The sequence below is a fragment of the Schistocerca americana genome, chromosome 8, assembly GCF_021461395.2.
Source record: "Schistocerca americana isolate TAMUIC-IGC-003095 chromosome 8, iqSchAmer2.1, whole genome shotgun sequence".
Taxonomy (NCBI): Eukaryota; Metazoa; Arthropoda; class Insecta; order Orthoptera; family Acrididae; genus Schistocerca; species Schistocerca americana.
The window spans coordinates 392,131,765-392,152,180 of NC_060126.1; the positions used below are offsets into that span (position 1 = coordinate 392,131,765).

At 45.6% G+C, this 20,416-nt stretch overlaps 1 protein-coding gene across 1 annotated transcript in view; it reads left to right on the forward strand.

Annotated features, from left to right (window-relative positions):
- LOC124545442 (probable G-protein coupled receptor Mth-like 1) overlaps positions 1–20,416 on the forward strand; it is a 133,541-nt gene that overhangs the window by 109,116 nt on the left and 4,009 nt on the right. The window contains exon 5 of the mRNA XM_047124364.1: positions 16,514–16,740. Within this exon, the coding sequence (XP_046980320.1) occupies positions 16,514–16,740 (227 nt within the window). The remainder of the gene's footprint in view (positions 1–16,513; positions 16,741–20,416) is intronic.

Here is a 20,416-nt window from a genome sequence, read left to right on the forward strand (position 1 = left end):
TTGCGGGCAAGTGCTCTACCATCTGAACTACCAAAGCACGACCCACGACCCGTCCTCACAACTTCAATTCGGCCAGTACCTCGTCACCTACCTTCCAAACTTCACAGAAGCTCTCCTGCGAACCTAGCAGAACTAGCACTCCTGGAAGAAAGGGTATTGCGGAGACATGGCTTGGCCACAGCCTGGTGGATGTTTCCAGAATGAGATTTTCACTCAGCAGCGGAGTGTGCGCTGATACGAAACTTCCTGGCAGATTAAAAATGTGTGCTGGACCGAGACTCGAACTCGGGACCTTTGCCTTTTGCGGGCAAGTGCTCTACCATCTGAGCTACCAAAGCACGACTCACGACCCGTCCTCATAACTTCGATTCGGCCAGTACCTCGTCACCTATCTTCCAAGCTTCACAGAAGCTCTCCTGCTCTCCTGTGAACCTAGCAGAACTAGCACTTCTGGAAGAAAGGATATTGCGGAGACATGGCATAGCCACAGCCTGGGGGATGTTTCCAGAATGAGATTTTCACTCTGCAGCGGAGTGTGCGCTGATACGAAATGTCCTGGCAGATTAAAACTCTGTGCTGGACCGAGACACGATCGCGGGACATTTGCCTTTTGCGGGCAAGTGCTCTACCATCTGAACTACCAAAGCACGACTCACGACCCGTCCTCACAACTTCAATTCTGCCAGTACCTCGTCACCTACCACCGAAGCTTCACACGAGCTCTCCTGCGAACCTAGCAGAACTAGCACTCCTGGAAGAAAGGATATTGCGGAGACATGGCTTAGTCACAGTCTGGGGGATGTTTCCAGAATGAGATTTTCACTCTGCAGTGGAGTGCGCGCTGATACGAAATGTCCTGGCAGATTAAAACTGTGTGCTGGACCGAGACTCGAACTCGGGACCTTTGCCTTTTGCGGGCAAGTGCTCTACCATCGGAGCTACCAAAGCATGACTCACGACCCGTCCTCACAACTTCAATTCGGCCAGTACCTCGTCACCTATCTTCCAAGCTTCACAGAAGCTCTCCTGCGAACCTAGCTGAACTACCACTCCTGGAAGAAAGGATATTGCGGAGACATGGCTTAGCCACAGCCTGGGGGATGTTTCCAGACTGAGATTTTCACTCTGCAGCGGAGTGTGCGCTGATACGAAATGTCCTGGCAGATTAAAATTGTGTGCTGGTTCGTAATTCGAACTCGGGACCTTTGCATTTTGCGGGAAAGTGCTCTACCATCTGAACTACCAAAGCACGACACACGACCCGTCCTTACACCTTCTATTCGGCCAGTACCTCGTCACCAACCTCCCAAGATTCACACAAGCTCACCTGCGAACCTATCAGAACTAGCACTCCTGGAAGAAAGGATATTGCGGAGACATGGCTCAGCCACAGGCTGGGGGCCGGCCGGAGTGGCCGTGCGGTTCTAGGCGCTAGAGTCTGTATCCGAGCGACCGCTACGGTCGCAGGTTCGAATCCTGCCTCGGGCATGGATGTGTGAGATGTCCTTAGGTTAGTTAGGTTTAATTAGCTCTAAGTTCTAGGCGACTGATGACCTCAGAAATTAAGTCGCATAGTGCTCTGAGCCAGAGAAACGGCCTGGCGGATGTTTCCAGAATGAGATTTTCACTCTGCAGCGGAGTGTGCGCTGATACGAAATGTCCTGGCAGATTAAAACTGTGTGCTGGACCAAGACTCGAACTCGGGACCTTTGCCTTTTGCGGGCAAGTGCTCACCTATCTGAGCCACCAAAGCACGACTCACGACCCGTCCTCACAACTTCAATTCGGCCAGTACCTCGTCACCTATTTTCCAAGCTTCACACAAGCTCTCCTGCGAACCTAGCAGAACTAGCACTCCTGGAAGAAAGGATGTTGCGGAGACATGGCTTGGCCACAGCACGGGGGATGTTACCAGAATGAGATTTTCACTCTGCAGCGGAGTGTGCGCTGATACGAAATGTCCTGGCAGATTAAAATTGTGTGCTGGTTCGTAATTCGAACTCGGGACCTTTGCATTTTGCGGGAAAGTGCTCTACCATCTGAGCTACCAAAGCACGACACACGACCCGTCCTTACACCTTCTATTCGGCCAGTACCTCGTCACCAACCTCCCAAGATTCACACAAGCTCACCTGCGAACCTATCAGAACTAGCACTCCTGGAAGAAAGGATATTGCGGAGACATGGATTAGCCACAGCCTGGGGGATGTTTCCAGAATGAGATTTTCACTCTGCCGCGGAGCGTGCGCAGATACGAAATGTCCTGGCACGTTAAAACTGTGTGCTGGACCGAGACTCGAACTCGGGACCTTTGCCTTTTGCGGGCAAGTACTCTACCATCTGAGCTACCAAAGCACGACTCACGACCCGACCTCAAAAACAATTCGGCCAGTACCTCGTCACCTACCTCCCAAGCCTCACACAAGCTCACCTGCGAACCTAGCAGAACTAACACTCCTGGAAGAAAGGATATTGCTGAGACTTTGCTTAGCCACAGCCTGGGGGATGTTTCCAGAATGAGATTTTCACTCTGCTGCGGAGTGTGCGTTGATACGAAATGTCCTGGCAGATTAAAACTGTGTGCTGGACTGAGACTCGAAGTCGGGACTTTTGCCTTTTGCAGGCAAGTGCTCTACCATCTGAGCTACCAAAGCACGACTCACGACCCGTCCTCACAACTTCAATTCGGCCAGTACCTCGTCACCTACCTCCCAAGCTTCACACATGCTCACCTGCGAACCTAGCAGAACTTGCACCCCTGGAAGAAAGGATATTGCGGAGACATGGCTTAGCCACAGCCTCGGGGATGTTTCCAGAATGATATTTTCATTCTGCAGCGGAGTGTGCGCTGATACGAAATGTCCTGGCAGATTAAAACTGTGTGCTGGACAGAAACTCAAACACGGGATCTTTGCCTTTTGCGGGCAAGTGCTATACCATCTGAGCTACCAAAGCACGACTCACGACCCGTCCTCATAACTTCAATTCGGCCAGTACCTCGTCACGTACCTCCCAAGCATCACACAAGTACTCCTGCGAATCTAGCAGAACTAGCACTCCTGGAAGAAAGGATACTGCGGAGACATGGCTTAGCCACAGCCTGGGGGATGTTTCCAGAATGAGATTTTCACTCTGCAGCGGAGTGTGCGCTGATACGAAATGTCCTGGCAGATTAAAACTGTGTGCTGTACCGAGACACGAACTCGGGACCTTTGCCTTTTGCGGGCAAATGCTCTACCATCTGAGCTACCAAAGCACGACTCACGACCCGTCCTCACATCTTCAATTCGGCCAGTACTTTGTCACCTAACTCCCAATCTTCGCACAAGCTCACCTGCGAACCTAGCAGAACAAGCACTCCTGGAAGAAAGGATATTGCGGAGACATGGCTTAGCCACAGCCTGGGGGATGCTCCCAGAATGAGATTTTCACTCTTTGCAGCGAAATGTGCGCTGATACGAAATGTCCTGGCAGATTAAAACTGTGCGCTGGACCGAGACAGGAACTCGGGACCTTTGCCTTTTGCGGGCAAGTGCTCTACCATCTGAGCTACAAAAGCACGACTCACGACCCGACTTCACAACTTCAATTCGGCCAGTACCTCGTCACCTACCTTCCAAGCTTCACACAAGCTCACCTGCGACCCTAGCAGAACTAGCACTCCTGGAAGAAAGTATATTTCGGAGACATGGCTTAGCCACAGCCTGGGGGATGTTCCCAGAATGAGATTTTCACTCTGCATCGGAGTGTGCGCTGATACGAAATATCCTGTCAGAATAAAATTGTGTGCAGGACCGAGACTCCAACTCGGGAATTTTGCCTTTTGCGGGCAAGTGCTCTACCATCTGAGCTACCAAAGCACGACACACGACCCGTCCTCACAACTTCAATTCGGCCAGTACCTCGTCACCTATCTTCCAAGCTTCACACAAGCTCCCCTGGAACCTAGCAGAACTAGCACTCCTGGAAGAAAGGATATTGCGGAGACATGGCTTAGCTACTGCCTGGGGGATGTTTCCAGAATGAGATTCTCACTCTGCAGCGGAGTGTGCGCTGATACGAAATGTCCTTGCAGGTTAAAACTGTGTGCCGGTTAGAGACTAGATCTCGGGACCTTTGCCTTTTGAGGGCAAGTGCTCTACCATCTGAGCTACCAAAGCACGACTCACGACCCGTCCTCACAACATCAATTCGGCCAGTACCTTATCACCTAAAACCCAAGCTTCACAAAAGCTCACCTGCGAACCTAGCAGAACCAACACTCCTGGAGAAAAGGATATTCTGGAGACATGGCTTAGCCACAGCCTGGGGGATGTATCCAGAATGAGATTTTCACTCTGCAGCGGAGTGTGCGCTGATACGAAATGTCGTGGTAGATTAAAACTGTGTGCTGGACTGAGACTCGAAGTCGGTACGTTTGAATTTTGCAGGCAACTGCTCTACCATCTGAGCTACCAAATCACGACACACGACCCGTCCTCACATCTTCAATTCGGCCAGTACCTCGTCACCTACCTCCCAAGCTTCACACAAGTTCTTCTGCGAACCTAGCAGAACTAGCACTACTGAAAGAAAGGATATTGCGGAGACATGGCTTAGCCACAGCCTAGGGGTTGTTTCCAGAATGAGATTTTCACTCTGCAGCGGAGTGTGCGCTGTTACGAAATGTCCTGGCAGATTAAAACTGTGTGCTGGACCGAGACTCGAACTCGGGAATGTTGCCTTTTGCGATCAAGTGCTCTACCATCTGAGCTACCAAAGCACGACTCACGACCCGTCCTCACAACTTCAATTCGGCCAGTACCTCGTCACCTACCTCCCAAGCTTCACACAAGCTCACCTGCGAACCTAGCAGAACTAGCACACCTGGAAGAAAGGATATTGCGGAGACATGGCTTAGTCACAGCCTGACGGATGTTTCCAGAATGAGATTTTCACTCTGCAGTGGAGTGTGCGCTGATACGAAATGTCCTGGCAGATTAAAACTGTGTGCTGGACCAAGACTCGAACTCGGGAACTTCAACACATCCAGTACCTCGTCACCTATTTTCCAAGTTTCACAGATGGTCTCTTGCGTACCTAGCAGAACTAGCACTCCTTAAAGAAAGGATATTGCGGAGACATGGCATAGCCACAGCCTGGGGGATGTTTCCAGAATGAGATTTTCACTCTGCATCGAGTGTGCGCTGATACGAAATGTCTTTGCAGATTAAAACTGTGTGCTGGGCCGAAACTCGAACTTGGGACCTTTGCCTTTTGTGGGCAAGTGCTCTTCCATCTGAGCTACCAAAGCACAACTCACGACCCGTCCTCAATACATCAATTCGGCCAGTACCTCATCACCTATCTTCCAAGCTTCACAGAAGCTCTCCTGCGAACCTAGCAGAACTAGCTTTCCTGGAAGAAAGGATGTTGCGCAGACATGGATTAACCACAGCCTGGGGGATGTTTCCAGAATGACAATTTCACTCTGCAGCGGAGTGTGCGCTGATACGAAATGTCCTGGCAGATTAAAAACTGTGTGCTGGACCAAGACTCGAACTCGGGAACTTCAACACATCCAGTACCTCGTCACCTATTTTCCAAGTTTCACAGATGGTCTCTTGCGTACCTAGCAGAACTAGCACTCCTTAAAGAAAGGATATTGCGGAGACATGGCATAGCCACAGCCTGGGGTATGCTTCCAGAATGAGATTTTCACTCTGCAGCGGAGTGTGCGCTGATACGAAATGTCCTGGCCGATTAAAACAGTGTGCTGCACCGAGTCTCGATCTCGGGACCTTTGCCTTTTGCGGGCAAGTGCTTTACCATCTGAGCTACCAAAGCACGACTCACGACCCGTCCTCACAACTCCAATTCGGCAGTACCTCGTCACCTACATCCCAAGCTTCACACAAGCTCACCTGCGAACCTAGCAGAACTAGCACTGTTGGAAGAAAGGATATTGCCGAGACATGGCTTAGCCACAGCCTGGGGGATGTTTCCAGAATGAGATTTTCACTCTGCAGCGGAGTGTGCGCAGATACGAAATGTCGTGGCAGATTAAAACTGTGTGCTGGACCGAGACTCGAACTCCGGACCTTTGCCTTTTGCGGGCAAGTGATCAACTATCTGAGCAACCAAAGCACAACTCACGACCCGTCCTCAATACATCAATTCGGCCAGTACCTCGTCACCTACCACCCAAATTTCTCAGAAGCTCTCCTGCGATCCTAGCAGTACTAGCACTCCTGAAAGAAAGGATATTGCGGAGTCATGGCTTAGCCACAACCCGGGGGATGTTTCCAGAATGAGATTTTCACTCTGCAGCGGAGTGTGCGCTGTTACGAAATGTCCTGGCAGATTAAAACTGTGTGCTGGACCGAGACTCGAACTCGGGAATTTTGCCTTTTGCGATCAAGTGCTCTACCATCTGAGCTACCAAAGCACGACTCACGACCCGTCCTCACAACTTCAATTCGGCCAGTACCTCGTCACCTACCTCCCAAGCTTCACACAAGCTCACCTGCGAACCTAGCAGAACTAGCACACCTGGAAGAAAGGATATTGCGGAGACATGGCTTAGTCACAGCCTGACGGATGTTTCCAGAATGAGATTTTCACTCTGCAGTGGAGTGTGCGCTGATACGAAATGTCCTGGCAGATTAAAACTGTGTGCTGGACCAAGACTCGAACTCGGGAACTTCAACACATCCAGTACCTCGTCACCTATTTTCCAAGTTTCACAGATGGTCTCTTGCGTACCTAGCAGAACTAGCACTCCTTAAAGAAAGGATATTGCGGAGACATGGCATAGCCACAGCCTGGGGGATGTTTCCAGAATGAGATTTTCACTCTGCATCGAGTGTGCGCTGATACGAAATGTCTTTGCAGATTAAAACTGTGTGCTGGGCCGAAACTCGAACTTGGGACCTTTGCCTTTTGTGGGCAAGTGCTCTTCCATCTGAGCTACCAAAGCACAACTCACGACCCGTCCTCAATACATCAATTCGGCCAGTACCTCATCACCTATCTTCCAAGCTTCACAGAAGCTCTCCTGCGAACCTAGCAGAACTAGCTTTCCTGGAAGAAAGGATGTTGCGCAGACATGGATTAACCACAGCCTGGGGGATGTTTCCAGAATGACAATTTCACTCTGCAGCGGAGTGTGCGCTGATACGAAATGTCCTGGCAGATTAAAAACTGTGTGCTGGACCGAGACTCGAACTCGGGACCTTCAACACGGCCAGTACCTCGTCACCTATCTTCCAAGTTTCACAGAAGCTCTCCTGCGTACCTAGCAGAACTAACACTCTTGGAAGAAAGGATATTGCAGAGACATTGCTTAGCCACAGCCTGGGGTATGCTTCCAGAATGAGATTTTCACTCTGCAGCGGAGTGTGCGCTGATACGAAATGTCCTGGCCGATTAAAACAGTGTGCTGCACCGAGTCTCGATCTCGGGACCTTTGCCTTTTGCGGGCAAGTGCTTTACCATCTGAGCTACCAAAGCACGACTCACGACCCGTCCTCACAACTCCAATTCGGCAGTACCTCGTCACCTACCTCCAAAGCTTCACACATGCTCACCTGCGAACCTAGCAGAACTAACACTACTGGAAGAAAGGATATTGCGGAGACATGGCTTAGCCACCGCCATGGGGATGTTTCCAGAGTGAGATTTTCACTCTGCAGCGGAGTGTCCGCTGATACGAAATGTCCTGGCAGATTAAAACTGTATGCTGGACCGAGACTCGAACTCGGGACCTTTGCCTTTTGCGGGCAAGTGCTCTACCATCTGAGCTACCATAGCACGACTCACGACCCGTCCACACAACTTCAATTCGGCCAGTACCTCTTCACCTATCTCCCAAGCTTCACACACGCTCTCCTTCCGAACCTAGCAGATCTAGCACTCCTGGAAGAAAGGATATTGCGTCGACATGGCTAAGCCACAGCTTGGGGGATGTTTCCAGAATGAGATTTTCACTCTGCAGCGGAGTGTGCGCTGATACGAAATGTCCTGGCAGATTAAAACTGTATGCTGGACCGAGACTCGAACTCGGGACCTTTGCCTTTTGCGGGCAAGTGCTCTACCATCTGAGCTACCATAGCACGACTCACGACCCGTCCTCACAACTTCAATTCGGCCAGTACCTCGTCACCTACGTCCCAAGCTTCACACAAGCTCTCCTGCGAACCTAGCAGAACTAGCACTCGCGGAAGAAAGGATATTGCGGAGACATGGCTTAGCCACAGCCTGGGGGATGTTTCCAGAATGAGATTTTCACTCTGCAGCGGAGTGTGCGCTGATACGAAATGTCCTGGCAGATTAAAACTGTGTGCTGGACCGAGACTCGAACTCGGGACCTTTGCCTTTTGCGGGCAAGAGCTTTACCAAATGAGCTACCCAAGCACAATTCACAACCCATCCTCTCAGCTTTCGTGAGTCGTACTTGGGTTGCTCAGATGATAGAGCACTTGCCCGTGAAAGGCAAAGGTCCCGAGTTCGAGTCTCGTTCCTGAACACAGTTTTCATCTGCCAGAAAGTTTCATATCTGTGCATACTTCGCAGCAGAGTGATAATCTCATTCTGAAAGCCGTGAATTTCCTGCCATGAGATCCTTCCTCTCCACCACAGAGCCACCAGTTTGCAGGTAGTGGAGAGGAGGGAAGAGGGCGAATGGGAGGTTTATCAGAGGAGGAGGGGTTAATTAATTGATCGATTTAACTAACTAGTCAATCAGGCTGATAAGAGTGAAAGGGGCGATTTGAATAACTCAGACCTGAAAGTGTACCTGTACCAGCGAGGGGGTGAGAGGGGTGGGGGGCGTAATCGATTTCCTGAAAACTTCTTTAAATAAATAAATAAACTATATTCAGAACACTGCCAACAACCCCATAAATTGTTTAAATAAACAATATTCCACACTTTGTCTGAATTGCTTGAACAATATTCCTTACACTGCAACCGATTTCCTGACAAATTCTTTAACTAATTAAATAAACTACATTCCATACACTGCCACAAATAATTAAACAATAAACTGTACATTGTCCAGATTAATTAAACAATATGCCATACACTGCAATCGAATTCCCCCTTAATGACCAATCATTAGTCTTTTTCCCACTAGATTCCGGGAGGGGGTGGGGTGGGCGCTAAGAAGTGTCCCAGAAATCAGATTTACTTAATTGATTGATTTAATTAATTTGTCACTGAATTTGATATCAAAAGTGTGCTTGTATCAGCGAGGGGGAGGGTGGTAGAGTTTGACGTTCCCTGAGAGATTGGGTGGAAGGGATAGGGGTGGATAGGTTGAGGAATTGTCGATCAAACGGAAAGGTCCCCTTAGCAGAACAATAGGTTAATGATCTTCCACTCAAAGGAGAACAATAGTTTTGCCCCTAAGTGCATACCTGCTCCTAATGTAGGCAAACCGTACTAACGAAATGCATAGTTTGTCGCACTGCTAGCAGATACTGGTGGTAAGCCGAAAATGTCAGTTTGTTCCGGTCACCATCTGTCATTCCCACGCACCTGCACACCAAGCAGAATCGTTCTAGGAATCCAGACATATATTTATCACTGTAATTACAACTAAATATTACGATTACAGCCCCAATATAGTGATTTTTGACAATGAGTAAAGTGTCAAAACAAGCCTCCTCCTGATGGGTGTGGCTCTGGAACTATCAGTATCTATATCCTCCTTATGACTGGACATAATTTTCTAGATAACATTTTCTGCTATCGATGCACTGAATCGCAGTCTCCCACATCAAATCTGTACCTCCCTTATGACAGGAAATAGTCACTTTCTTTGCACATGTCAGAACAATGGTCACAGTAACTTCACACTCCAGCACATTCTTCATAAACCTGCTGATGATAACGAATCTATCACACATCCCATATTAAGTACAAAATTTCGACCATAACTGAATGCAGTTGACACTGAACATACTGAGGGAAAGACCCCGATGGACGAACATGCCGTATTTGTTTTTGTTGCGAGTGGTACCAGTGTGTCTTAGGAAGAGAGACGCATTTGTCATATAAGCGACCAGTTATTAAAAACAGATCACAACAGCTGCTGTATGTTATTGTCACCCTGCATAAAAAGCGGTCTTGGTTCTGCAGGGGGGCACAATGATATCCATGCAACAAACTACACAAGCTGTGGTACGTTAGCCGGCCGCGGTGGTCTAGCGGTTCTAGGCGCGCAGTCCGGAACCGCGCGACTGCTACGGTCGCAGGTTCGAATCCTGCCTCGGGCATGGATGTGTGTGGTGTCCTTAGGTTAGTTAGATTTAAGTAGTTCTAAGTTCTAGGGGACTGATGACCATAGATGTTAAGTCCCATAGTGCTCAGAGCCATTTGAACCATTTTTTGTGGTATGTTATTGCTTGTGAATGAAGTGCTCTTCCACACAAATACCGCGACATTGAGTATAAGTGTGACCACTGGGATGTATATTAACAGGCCAAAAGCGAAGCTGCACGTCGCTGGCGGGGTAAGCTCGTAATAAAATCACGACTCTCATCGAATTTAGAAAGTGACTCAGCTAAGCAACGAGGTTTTAAGGAACTCCCTCATTCCGCTTCTAGATATTTCTCATGCTAACAAAGATTATTTGTAATTCACTCTATCTCAATGCAATGTAGGCAGTGTAACAGACGTTCTGCGATGTATCCACTGGGTTATAGGAGAGGGAGAACGATGGTTGACTGAGAATGATCACATGCAGTAGATAGTGTCCCATGTGACGAATCATTTAAAAAATGCAACGCTAGATTGACATCATAAGAAATGTACAGTATACTATGACCAGGACACTGGCTTTTTAGATCTATAGTGTTACACTCTGGTAGATATGCTATCTGCATTTTGGAATCAAGACCATCTATTCAACCACATACTTACGTTGGATCCTATAGAGAAGTCTTTTAATGATTACAGCCACTAGTGAATCATATTTAAGGCATTCTTATATCTCGAAACGAGTTCCCTTTATCTGCTAAGGACTCCATACAGCAAAAGTCCAAAGTGGTTTTAGACAGTCTCTCTGCATCTTGGAACTGTTCATCAGTCCCTCCTCCGTCCTCCTTGCAGCTTTGTCCATGTGATAGTCCCAATTTAAGTCAGAACTGAACCGAAGTCAGAGAGAGTGATATCTGCCACCTTCTGCTACCCACGGAGAAACAGGATAAGCTAAGTTAATGCGACAGGACCATGTTTAGACCACTAAGTGGAAATGGGAACATGTTGCAGCTCTGCGAACTGTGTACAATGCGTAAGGACAGCGCCAAACAAAGCTTTCCCCTCCAGCTGTAATTTACAACTAGGTTCATCTGTTTGCCCTGTGCAGAACTGTTTAGGTCTTTTAAATCCTAACAAACAGTATTTACAATGTGCTTCGCTATACTCTCCACCAATCAGAACCATGTCGTTTCAGCTAACAAATACCACACAAACAGTTGCTGCATGTTTTTTAACAACATTTTACTGTATGTCAATTGAGGTAATAGAGATACATGCAAGCTCACTGCTATCTTTGATGCTTTCCTGGAAAAGAGAACCATCTGCCTCTAAATTGACTTGCATGTGCGTTAAATGATGACTGAAAGTGGATGGAGTGATCGGTTGAGATGGGGACATAACAAGGTATGATTTAATGGTAGTCTGATGACGCATTCTAGAGAGAGGGAGATGTTGCTGCAAGCCACTTATCATGCATTTAACCATTTTTTTCTCTTGTTGTGTCAGGGTGTATCAGTTGTGTGGTATAACCTGCATTTGACTCATATCAACTGCATGTCCTGTGTGTGACTTAAAGCACTATCTACCTGCGATCGTTAACCCCAAATCTCTTCATACTACAGTCAATTGAGGAATTCCACCTCATGTGCTCTCTGGTGCTGATGTTGTGAACTAGATCAGTTGGTCTCCAGGCCTTAAGGTGAACACACGAAATTTGATATTCCCGACAATTAATTCGAATTTCCTGCCATTTCTTTTTAATTTCCTGCCATTTCCTAGGGGGTGGATTTAGGTTAGTGGAGGTAGAGCAACTGACATACTTTGCCACCAAAATTTGAATTCCCTCCATGATATGTGCGACATTGCCACATCTATGCCCGCCCTCTTGCATCCACCATCTTGAATAAATTTAGCAACAATGCAAAATGGGGTGATGCCTGGTTTGTTCCACTACTCATCACAACATAAAAACAGGCTGCACATGTGCATTATTAACTCAAACCGTAAAATATACAACATCACAAGCCGGCGCATCCACCATTACCGAGATACAGTTGAAAAATAGAAAGCCGCTGCCATCACCTACCAACGATAACATTTATTTAAAGCGTGATGCTCAGCGCCAACCATACTACCCTCAGTCATAAAATCTTTGAGAAATTCTGGTCCTTGACAATTCTAACTTAAAACTACCTCTAAGCTGCAATCTGAATGGAAATAGCATGCGTAAATCATATGTCACTAGCTGAAATATGTTTGTGGCTACTAGTGAAACATCTGATGTGCATGTGAATGAATTTATAAGATTATAAAGTTTGTTTTATCATTCAACTATTTTAAGTTTAATGGTAAGTTTTATGTACAAGATAAAGGTTTAGCAATGGGATGGCAGACATCTTCTTGAATAAGAACGAAACAGCTTTTTTAAAGGTAAATGTTAAGTACAGTTCCAAGATATGGATGAACAGAAGACACGTTGATGATGTTTTCATAGTATATCAGGGGTCCAAGGAAAAAATAAATGGGTTGATGAATTACTTCAATAAGATGCTTAAGGACATAGCTTTTAAAGTAGAGCATGTGCAACCAGGAGTCTTAAATTATCTGGACCTGAGGATCGAGAATAAGAATAATATGCTCGAGATACGGATTTTTAGGAAACTCACGTTCACAATGGCGATTATTGGTAAGCTGCCCTCATAAGCATAAATAAGCATTTTTCAAAAATTTTTCATTTTTCAAAAATTAGCATTTTTCAAAAATGGTATGCTACCCTCATAAGCACAAATCAGAATTTTTCAATAATACGATGCACAGGACTAATTCCATACCTCTAAAACTGGAAAACAAGAAAGAAGAAATGAAAAACCTTAAACAAATAGCGGTCGAAAATGGCTTTGAGTTGTGTTTGAAAGGTCGATTGGATGTAGTAGTTAGGCATGGTAACCAGAAAAACGGCAAAAATCCAAAGAAATATAGAGTCATGCCATATTTGGATACCATCTCACAGAAATTAGCGAGATTTTTTTAACAGGAAAGGGGTTAGAATTGTTTTCAAGATGGACAATAAATTATGACAGAGGCTGAGCATAAGATGGACACAGATAAGACTTAGATGAGGAAATCGAGAATGAATGAAGTAAAATGTCAGGATTGTGTAGTGAGATATGTGGGGCAGACGGGACGCAATTTTAAAGTTACATTTAAAGAGCAGAGTAATAGAGAGAACGGTTCGTCAGATGCAGCAAAGCATATCAAGAACGAGCAACATTCGTGGGGGAATATAACAGAAAGAATGACGGTGGTTGCTATCAAATTTAGACGAGGTAGAGATTTGTTATGCCTAGAAGTAAGAGTGCATCTCTGTTTTAAATGAGAGGGAGGAAGTGTCTGAAGGGCATTTCTGAACACACGTTAGCAGTATCCACCTTAAGAAGCAGCCACCAATATATTTTACCTAGTGACATAGGAATTACGCATGCTATTTCCGTTCAGGCTGCAGCTTAGAGGTAGTTAGAATGACATAGGGACAGACAGGCATTTCTCAAAGATTTTATGATAGACGGTAGTGTAGTTGGTGCTGAGCAGTAGGCTGTAAGTAAATATTATCGTTGGTAGGTGATGGCAGCGGCTTTCAGCTTGCAATTGTTCCTCGGAAACGGTTGATGCACCGGCTTGTGATGTTTAATGTTATGTGGTTTTAAGTTGTGAGGGGGCCTGCGGCATAAAAAGTTTTTAAGGTAGGTTATAACACAGGACGTCTGTAACTCTTATTTGTCTGTCGGTATAAGGAGGATTGTTTTATCGGGTTTCCTCGCTTTCTAGCATTTGAAAGCGGGGTAATGTTGTCTCGAAATATGTTGTGGGAATGATCACACGATTGAAAATTGTGCTGAAAATCCTCTATATTGCTTGAATAACAGTTGTATGATGGCTTCACATCGGTTACCTACAATAAGCTTGTCCGGCTTCTTGTGAACTTTCGTTCTGCAGTAAGGGATCATTAACAGGTAGGATTGATGGAGGGCATCGAAAAAGTTCAAGTAAAGTTTCTTCGTTTTTTATTATTATGGAATGGAAATAGGGCAATAGTCTCGCGGACATGTTACGGGATTTGGAGTGGCAGTCATTCGAATATATGTCGTTTTCGTTGCAGCGAGATTTTTTCGAGTGAGATCTCCTCGCGGAGTTTAAATCATCCACTTCTCCTCCGAACGTCAAAATATTTTTTTGACGCCCACCTTCATAAGGAGAAATCATCATCGTGATAAAATAAGTCAGAGCTTCCACGGAAAGATTTACCTATTTATTTTTTCCTTGCGCCATTAGAGAGTGGAAGGGTAGGGAAACAATTAAAAGTGATTCTATAATCCTCTGCCAAACACTTAGACGTGAATTGCGGAATAATCTTGTAGATGTTGATAAGATGCTCATCAAACGCCAGTAGCAAATGCTACAAGAGAGGCATTGTGCACTATAGAGAGGTGAACTGTCAAAATTCTGAGATCGTAGAATGTAAGAAGATTCAGGCAACTTATTACTTTCGCCCAGATACAACTCGCAATATGACCATGACGTGAAATTAAAGCTTACACAAAGATTTACTGAGAGATGTTCTTCCCACACACCATTTCTGAATACAACAGTGAAGAGGAGATATAATAGTTGTACTAGATCTTACCTCTGCCACACAACAAGGTAGCTTCGAAATATAAAAGTAGGTGTAGATGTAGATCGTTTATGTCGATGTAGATTTTAGATGCAGATGTAGAGTTATTATGTCGATGTAGATTTTCGATGTAGAAAAAGATTTTTGACGTATATACAGATATTTTGTGGTTTTCATGTAGATTTAGATTTTTGATGTAATTGTATACTACCGGCCATTAAAATTTCTACGCCACAAAGAAATGCAGATGATAAACGGGTATTCATTGGACGAATATATTATACTGTAACTGACATTTGATTACATTTTCACGCAATTTGGGTGCATAGATCCTGAGAAATCAGTGCCCAGGGCATTGAGTCAAACAGAGCATGGATGGCGTGTACAGGTACAGCTGCCCATGGAGCTTCAACACGTTAGCACAGTGTATCAAGAGTACTGACTGGCGTATTGTGACGAGCCAGTTGCTCGGCCACCATTGACCAGACGTTTACAGCTGGTGAGAGATCTGGAGAATGTGCTGTCTATGGAAGCAGTCGAACATTTTCTGTATCCAGAAATGTCCGTACAGGACCTGCAACATGCGGTCGTGCATTATCCTGCCGAAACGTAAGGTTTCGCAGGATCTAATGAAGGGTAGACCCACGGGTCGTAACACATCTGGAATGTAACGTCCACTGTTCAAAGTGCCGTCAGTGCGAACAAGAGGTGACCGAGACGAGTAACCAGTGGCACGCCATTCCATCACTCCGGGTGATACGCCAGTATGGCGATGACGAACACACTCTTCCAATGTGCGATCACAACGATGTCGCCAAACACGGATGCGACCATCATGATGCTGTAAACAGAACCTGGATTCATCCGTAAAAATGACGTTGTGCCATTCGTGCACCCCGGTTCGTCGTTGAGTACACCATCGCAGGCGCTCCTGTCTGTGATGCAGTGTCAAGGGTCTCCGAGCTGATAGTCCATGCTGCTGCTAACGTCGTCGAACTGTTCGTGCAGATGGCTATTGTCTTGAAGACGTCCCCATCTGTTGACTCAGGGATCGAGACGTGGCTGCACGATCCCTTACAGCCACGCGGATAAGCTGCGTGTCCTCTCGACTGCTAGTAATACGAGGACGTTGGGATCCAGCACGGCGTTCCGTATTACCCTCCTGAACCCACCGATTCCATATTCTGCTAATAGTCATTGATCTCGACTAACGCGAGCAGCAATGTCGCGATACGATAAAGCGCAGTTGCGATAGTCAACAATCCGACGTTTACCAAAGTCGGAAACGTGATGGTAAGCATTTGTCCTCTTTACACGAGGCATCACAACAACGTTTCACCAGGCAACGCCGGTCATCTGCTGTTTGTGTATGAGAAATCGGTTGAAAACTTTCCTGATATCAGCACGTTGTAGGTGTCGCCACCGGCGGCAACCTTGTGTGAATGCTCTGAAAAGCTAATCATTTTCATATTACAGCATCTTCTTGCTGTCGGTTAAATTTCGCGTCTGTAGCACGTCATCTTCGTGGTGTAGCAAACTTAATTGCCAGTAATGTAGATGTGAGTCGATGTGAGTCGCCACAGAATGTGTTCTCCTTTGCAGGCTTTCGCTGTACCTCAAACTGTTCGGTCTAACGGGCGTAACGTGGCTGATGGAGATCGTGTCGTGGGCAGTGGGCGGACCTGCCTACGTGTGGATCGTGACTGACCTGGTGAACGTGATGCGGCCGGCGTTCATCTTCTACATCTTCTGCTGCAACCGCACCGTCGTGAGGCAGCTCCGCAGCATGCTACCCAGCAGCTGGCCCTGCGCACTTGCGCCCTCCCAAGGTACAGAGCGGCCAAAGCACGTCGTCACACACAACTTGGCAAACCAATATACTTAAGCACCGCTTGCCTCATGCTGTAGTAATATAAAGAGAGTTCTCTAAATTATACACCTATTTGTGCATATCTTTCACCACTAAAGATTAGAGCCCACAGATCCTCTCTTACACCTAACCAATCACCTTTAATGAGTCAGCATTACAATATATATAGCACATGAGCAATATACACTGATGAGCGAAAAGTTTATGATCACTTGCTTAAAACCGCACACATTTTAAATGCAATACTTTTGCTGTTTTGCGTGTCCTTAGGGGGTTTCCGGAGGTATGTGGCACCTAATATTTACGAACAGGTCTCGCAGTTCCCGATAATTACCGGGCGACACCTGATAGCATAGCAGATGTGTTGCATAGGGCTCAGATCATTCAAGAGCATTTCTTAATTTAGATATGTTGCTACACTGTCGTTTGTGACACGAGCAACGTTTAAACACTACGGCTGCACGAGGAGAACACGACAAGTGCCATAACTTGATTTCGCAGAAACTTCGCTGAGTGGAAGAGGATTCAAAAAAAAGAAAAAAGAGAAGCAAATATTTGTCTGGGCTTTTCCCTAGATACTCGATCGTTTCTCAGAAACCGACGCTCAGAGTTTTGAGGTACTTTATGTTCCTTTTATCGAGAAAATTGTTTAGCAGAAAAGATGGCACAGTGACAAGCGTCGCAGTTTTACTTTTCTACATGTACATCTACATACATACTCCGCAATCCACCATACGGTGTGTGGCGGAGGTTACCTCGTACCACAACTAGCATCTTCTCTTCCTGTTCCACTCCCAAACAGAACGATGGAAAAATGACTGCCTATATGCCACTGTACGAGCCCTAATCTCTCTTATCTTATCTTTGTGGTCTTTCCACGAAATATAAGTTGGCGGCAGTAAAATTGTACTGCAGTCAGCCTCAAATGCTGGTTCTCTAAATTTCCTCCGTAGCGATTCACGAAAAGAACGCCTCCTTTCCTCCAGAGACTCCCACCCGAGATTCTGAAGCATTTCCGTAACACTCGCGTGATGATCAAACCTGCCAGTAACAAATCTAGCAGCCCGCCTCTGAATTGCCTCTATGTCCTCCCTCAATCCGACCTGATAGGGATCGCAAACGCTCGAGCAGTACTCAAAAATAGGTCGTATTAGTGTTTTATAAGCGGTCTCCTTTACAGATGAACCACATCTTCCCAAAATTCTACCAATGAACCGAAGACGACTATCCGCCTTCCCCACAACTGCCATTACATGCTTGTCCCACTTCATATCACTCTGTAATGTTACGCCCAAATATTTAATCGACGTGACTGTGTCAAGCGCTACACTACTAATGGAGTATTCAAACATTACGGGATTCTTTTTCCTATTCATCTGCATTAATTTACATTTATCTATATTTAGAGTTAGCTGCCATTCTTTACACCAATCACAAATCCTGTCCAAGTCATCTTGTATCCTCCTACAGTCACTCAACGACACCTTCCCGTGCACCACAGCATCATCAGCAAACAGCCGCACATTGCTATCCACCCTATCCAAAAGATCATTTATGTAGATAGAAAACGACAACGGACCTACCACACTTCCCTGTGGCACTCCAGACGATACCCTCACCTCCGATGAACACTCACCATCGAGGACAACGTACTGGGTTTTTTTGCTCCCCATGTTCGATACCCGATTATTGTTTTTATTTTCGTTTTCATTTATCTATCCATGTCCGTACGAGATTACTACAAGAATATTTTCCAATGTATACTGAAATAACGTTGTCCTTATTCGTTTACTAATTTTATGTCTGATGAATGACTTTTTAAAAAATCAATAAATCAACGAGAAAATTATTTTAAATTGTTTTCAGTTTAATTCCTGTAGCGTATTTTCATTCATGATCAATAACAGGTGCCAGTTTTCGGTAAAGCGATCCGCTATGCGTGGTTTTCCACGAAGTTATTGCGAATGCGTGAAGTCTTCAACAACGTTAATGATTTTTCTTTCTCTAGGTGAGATTCGTATGAAGAAATGTTACTGTGGCATACTTCCCTTCACACGTGGTGTTTGGAATGTTTCTGCGATCAGTATCGTCCTAGGTAATGCAGAAAATGTTCCTGTAGAACAAACATAAGCATAAACTATAAGAATTCATATAAGAACTGGCAATATGAGAATTTAAAAAGATTGTAGCCCCTGATATTACGAAACACTTATCATATACAACAAATATATGACACTTATTACGATAAACCAGTTGTGATTTCACAATTAATGTAAGCCCTTGCACCCCAAACTTGGTTAGAAACATTCGTGTACTAGCCTTGTATAGACGTGGAAGGATGAATGAAAAAACAAATAAAAACAATAATGGGGCTTCAAATGCGGGGCGAAAATTTGAGAGGCCGCGACGCCAGCCAGTGTGCCACAATTATGTCTGAGATTATCGCCCGCTATATAAAAGACATTTCAATCACGTCAAAAACCTTGAACGTCGTTTTCTCAGAAACGGTCGAGTATCTGTGGAAAAGCTAAGACACGCGTTCATTTATTTTCACTCCTCTTCCAATGAGCCAAGTCTCCGGGAAATTAGGTTATGGCACCTGCCATGTTCACCTCATGAATGTTCGCAAATCTGTTGTTTACAATTGTTAGTTCAGGTTACCACCGTAGCTACTAGGCTGACGTCACTTGTATGCCAGGAGCAAAATCAATTATAGAACTCCTAGGACAGACAGTGTAAATCTACCCAATGATGGAGGTTCAGACTTCTGAAACTTGTGCATGGTAAGAGTAAACTTTTTTGCACGAATTCATGATTTCACGGCGATATACAATTCTCTCGTGCTCCCAGCCTCGTCAAACGGTTAAAAACACACAAGCTTTCGTCCTAGCGCTCCTAGTGCATTGATGTGATGACGGACGCCACGACAGTCACCACACGAACTGACGCAGAAGCCATCAGCCGAAACACTGTGGATTTTTAGCGCCTCAAGAGAATGCCATCAGTAACCTTGTTGTTTCAATCGATATAGGCAATGATTCCAGTAAAGCCTAACTTAAAATGTTTGTGTTTAAAATGCTCTCCAATCCCTCACCTAGAAAACGTTACCAGAAGCCTACGGCATCGATACTATAATAATCCTACCATTTCTTCTGGCACCTTAAACCAAGTATAACATAATTACTGTTCCCCGTCAGAAATACGTTAATGTCTATACACAAAGGAATTTTTCTGTTATTTTACTGAATCTGAGTGCGTTTATGAATGGAATCTCACTGCAAGAAAAGTACATAGAGATTCTGCTATATGCCAACAAAGCTGACCTCTCCATGTTGTTTCCTTCGTCTGAAGAACTATGCTATACAGCTGTAATACTAATACATCGTTCTTTGTTACCTAAAGATAGATCTGTGATTGCGAACTCTTCTGCTCTTTCTTAATGTCAATTAGTTCAAAATGTTCAAATGTGTGTGAAATCTTATGGGACTAAGGTCATCAGTCCCTAAGCTTCCACACTACTTAACCTAAATTATCCTGTGGACAAACACACACACCCATGCCCGAGGGAGGACTCGAACCTCCGCCGGGACCAGCCGCACAGTCCATGACTGCAGCGCCCAAGACCGCTCGGTTAA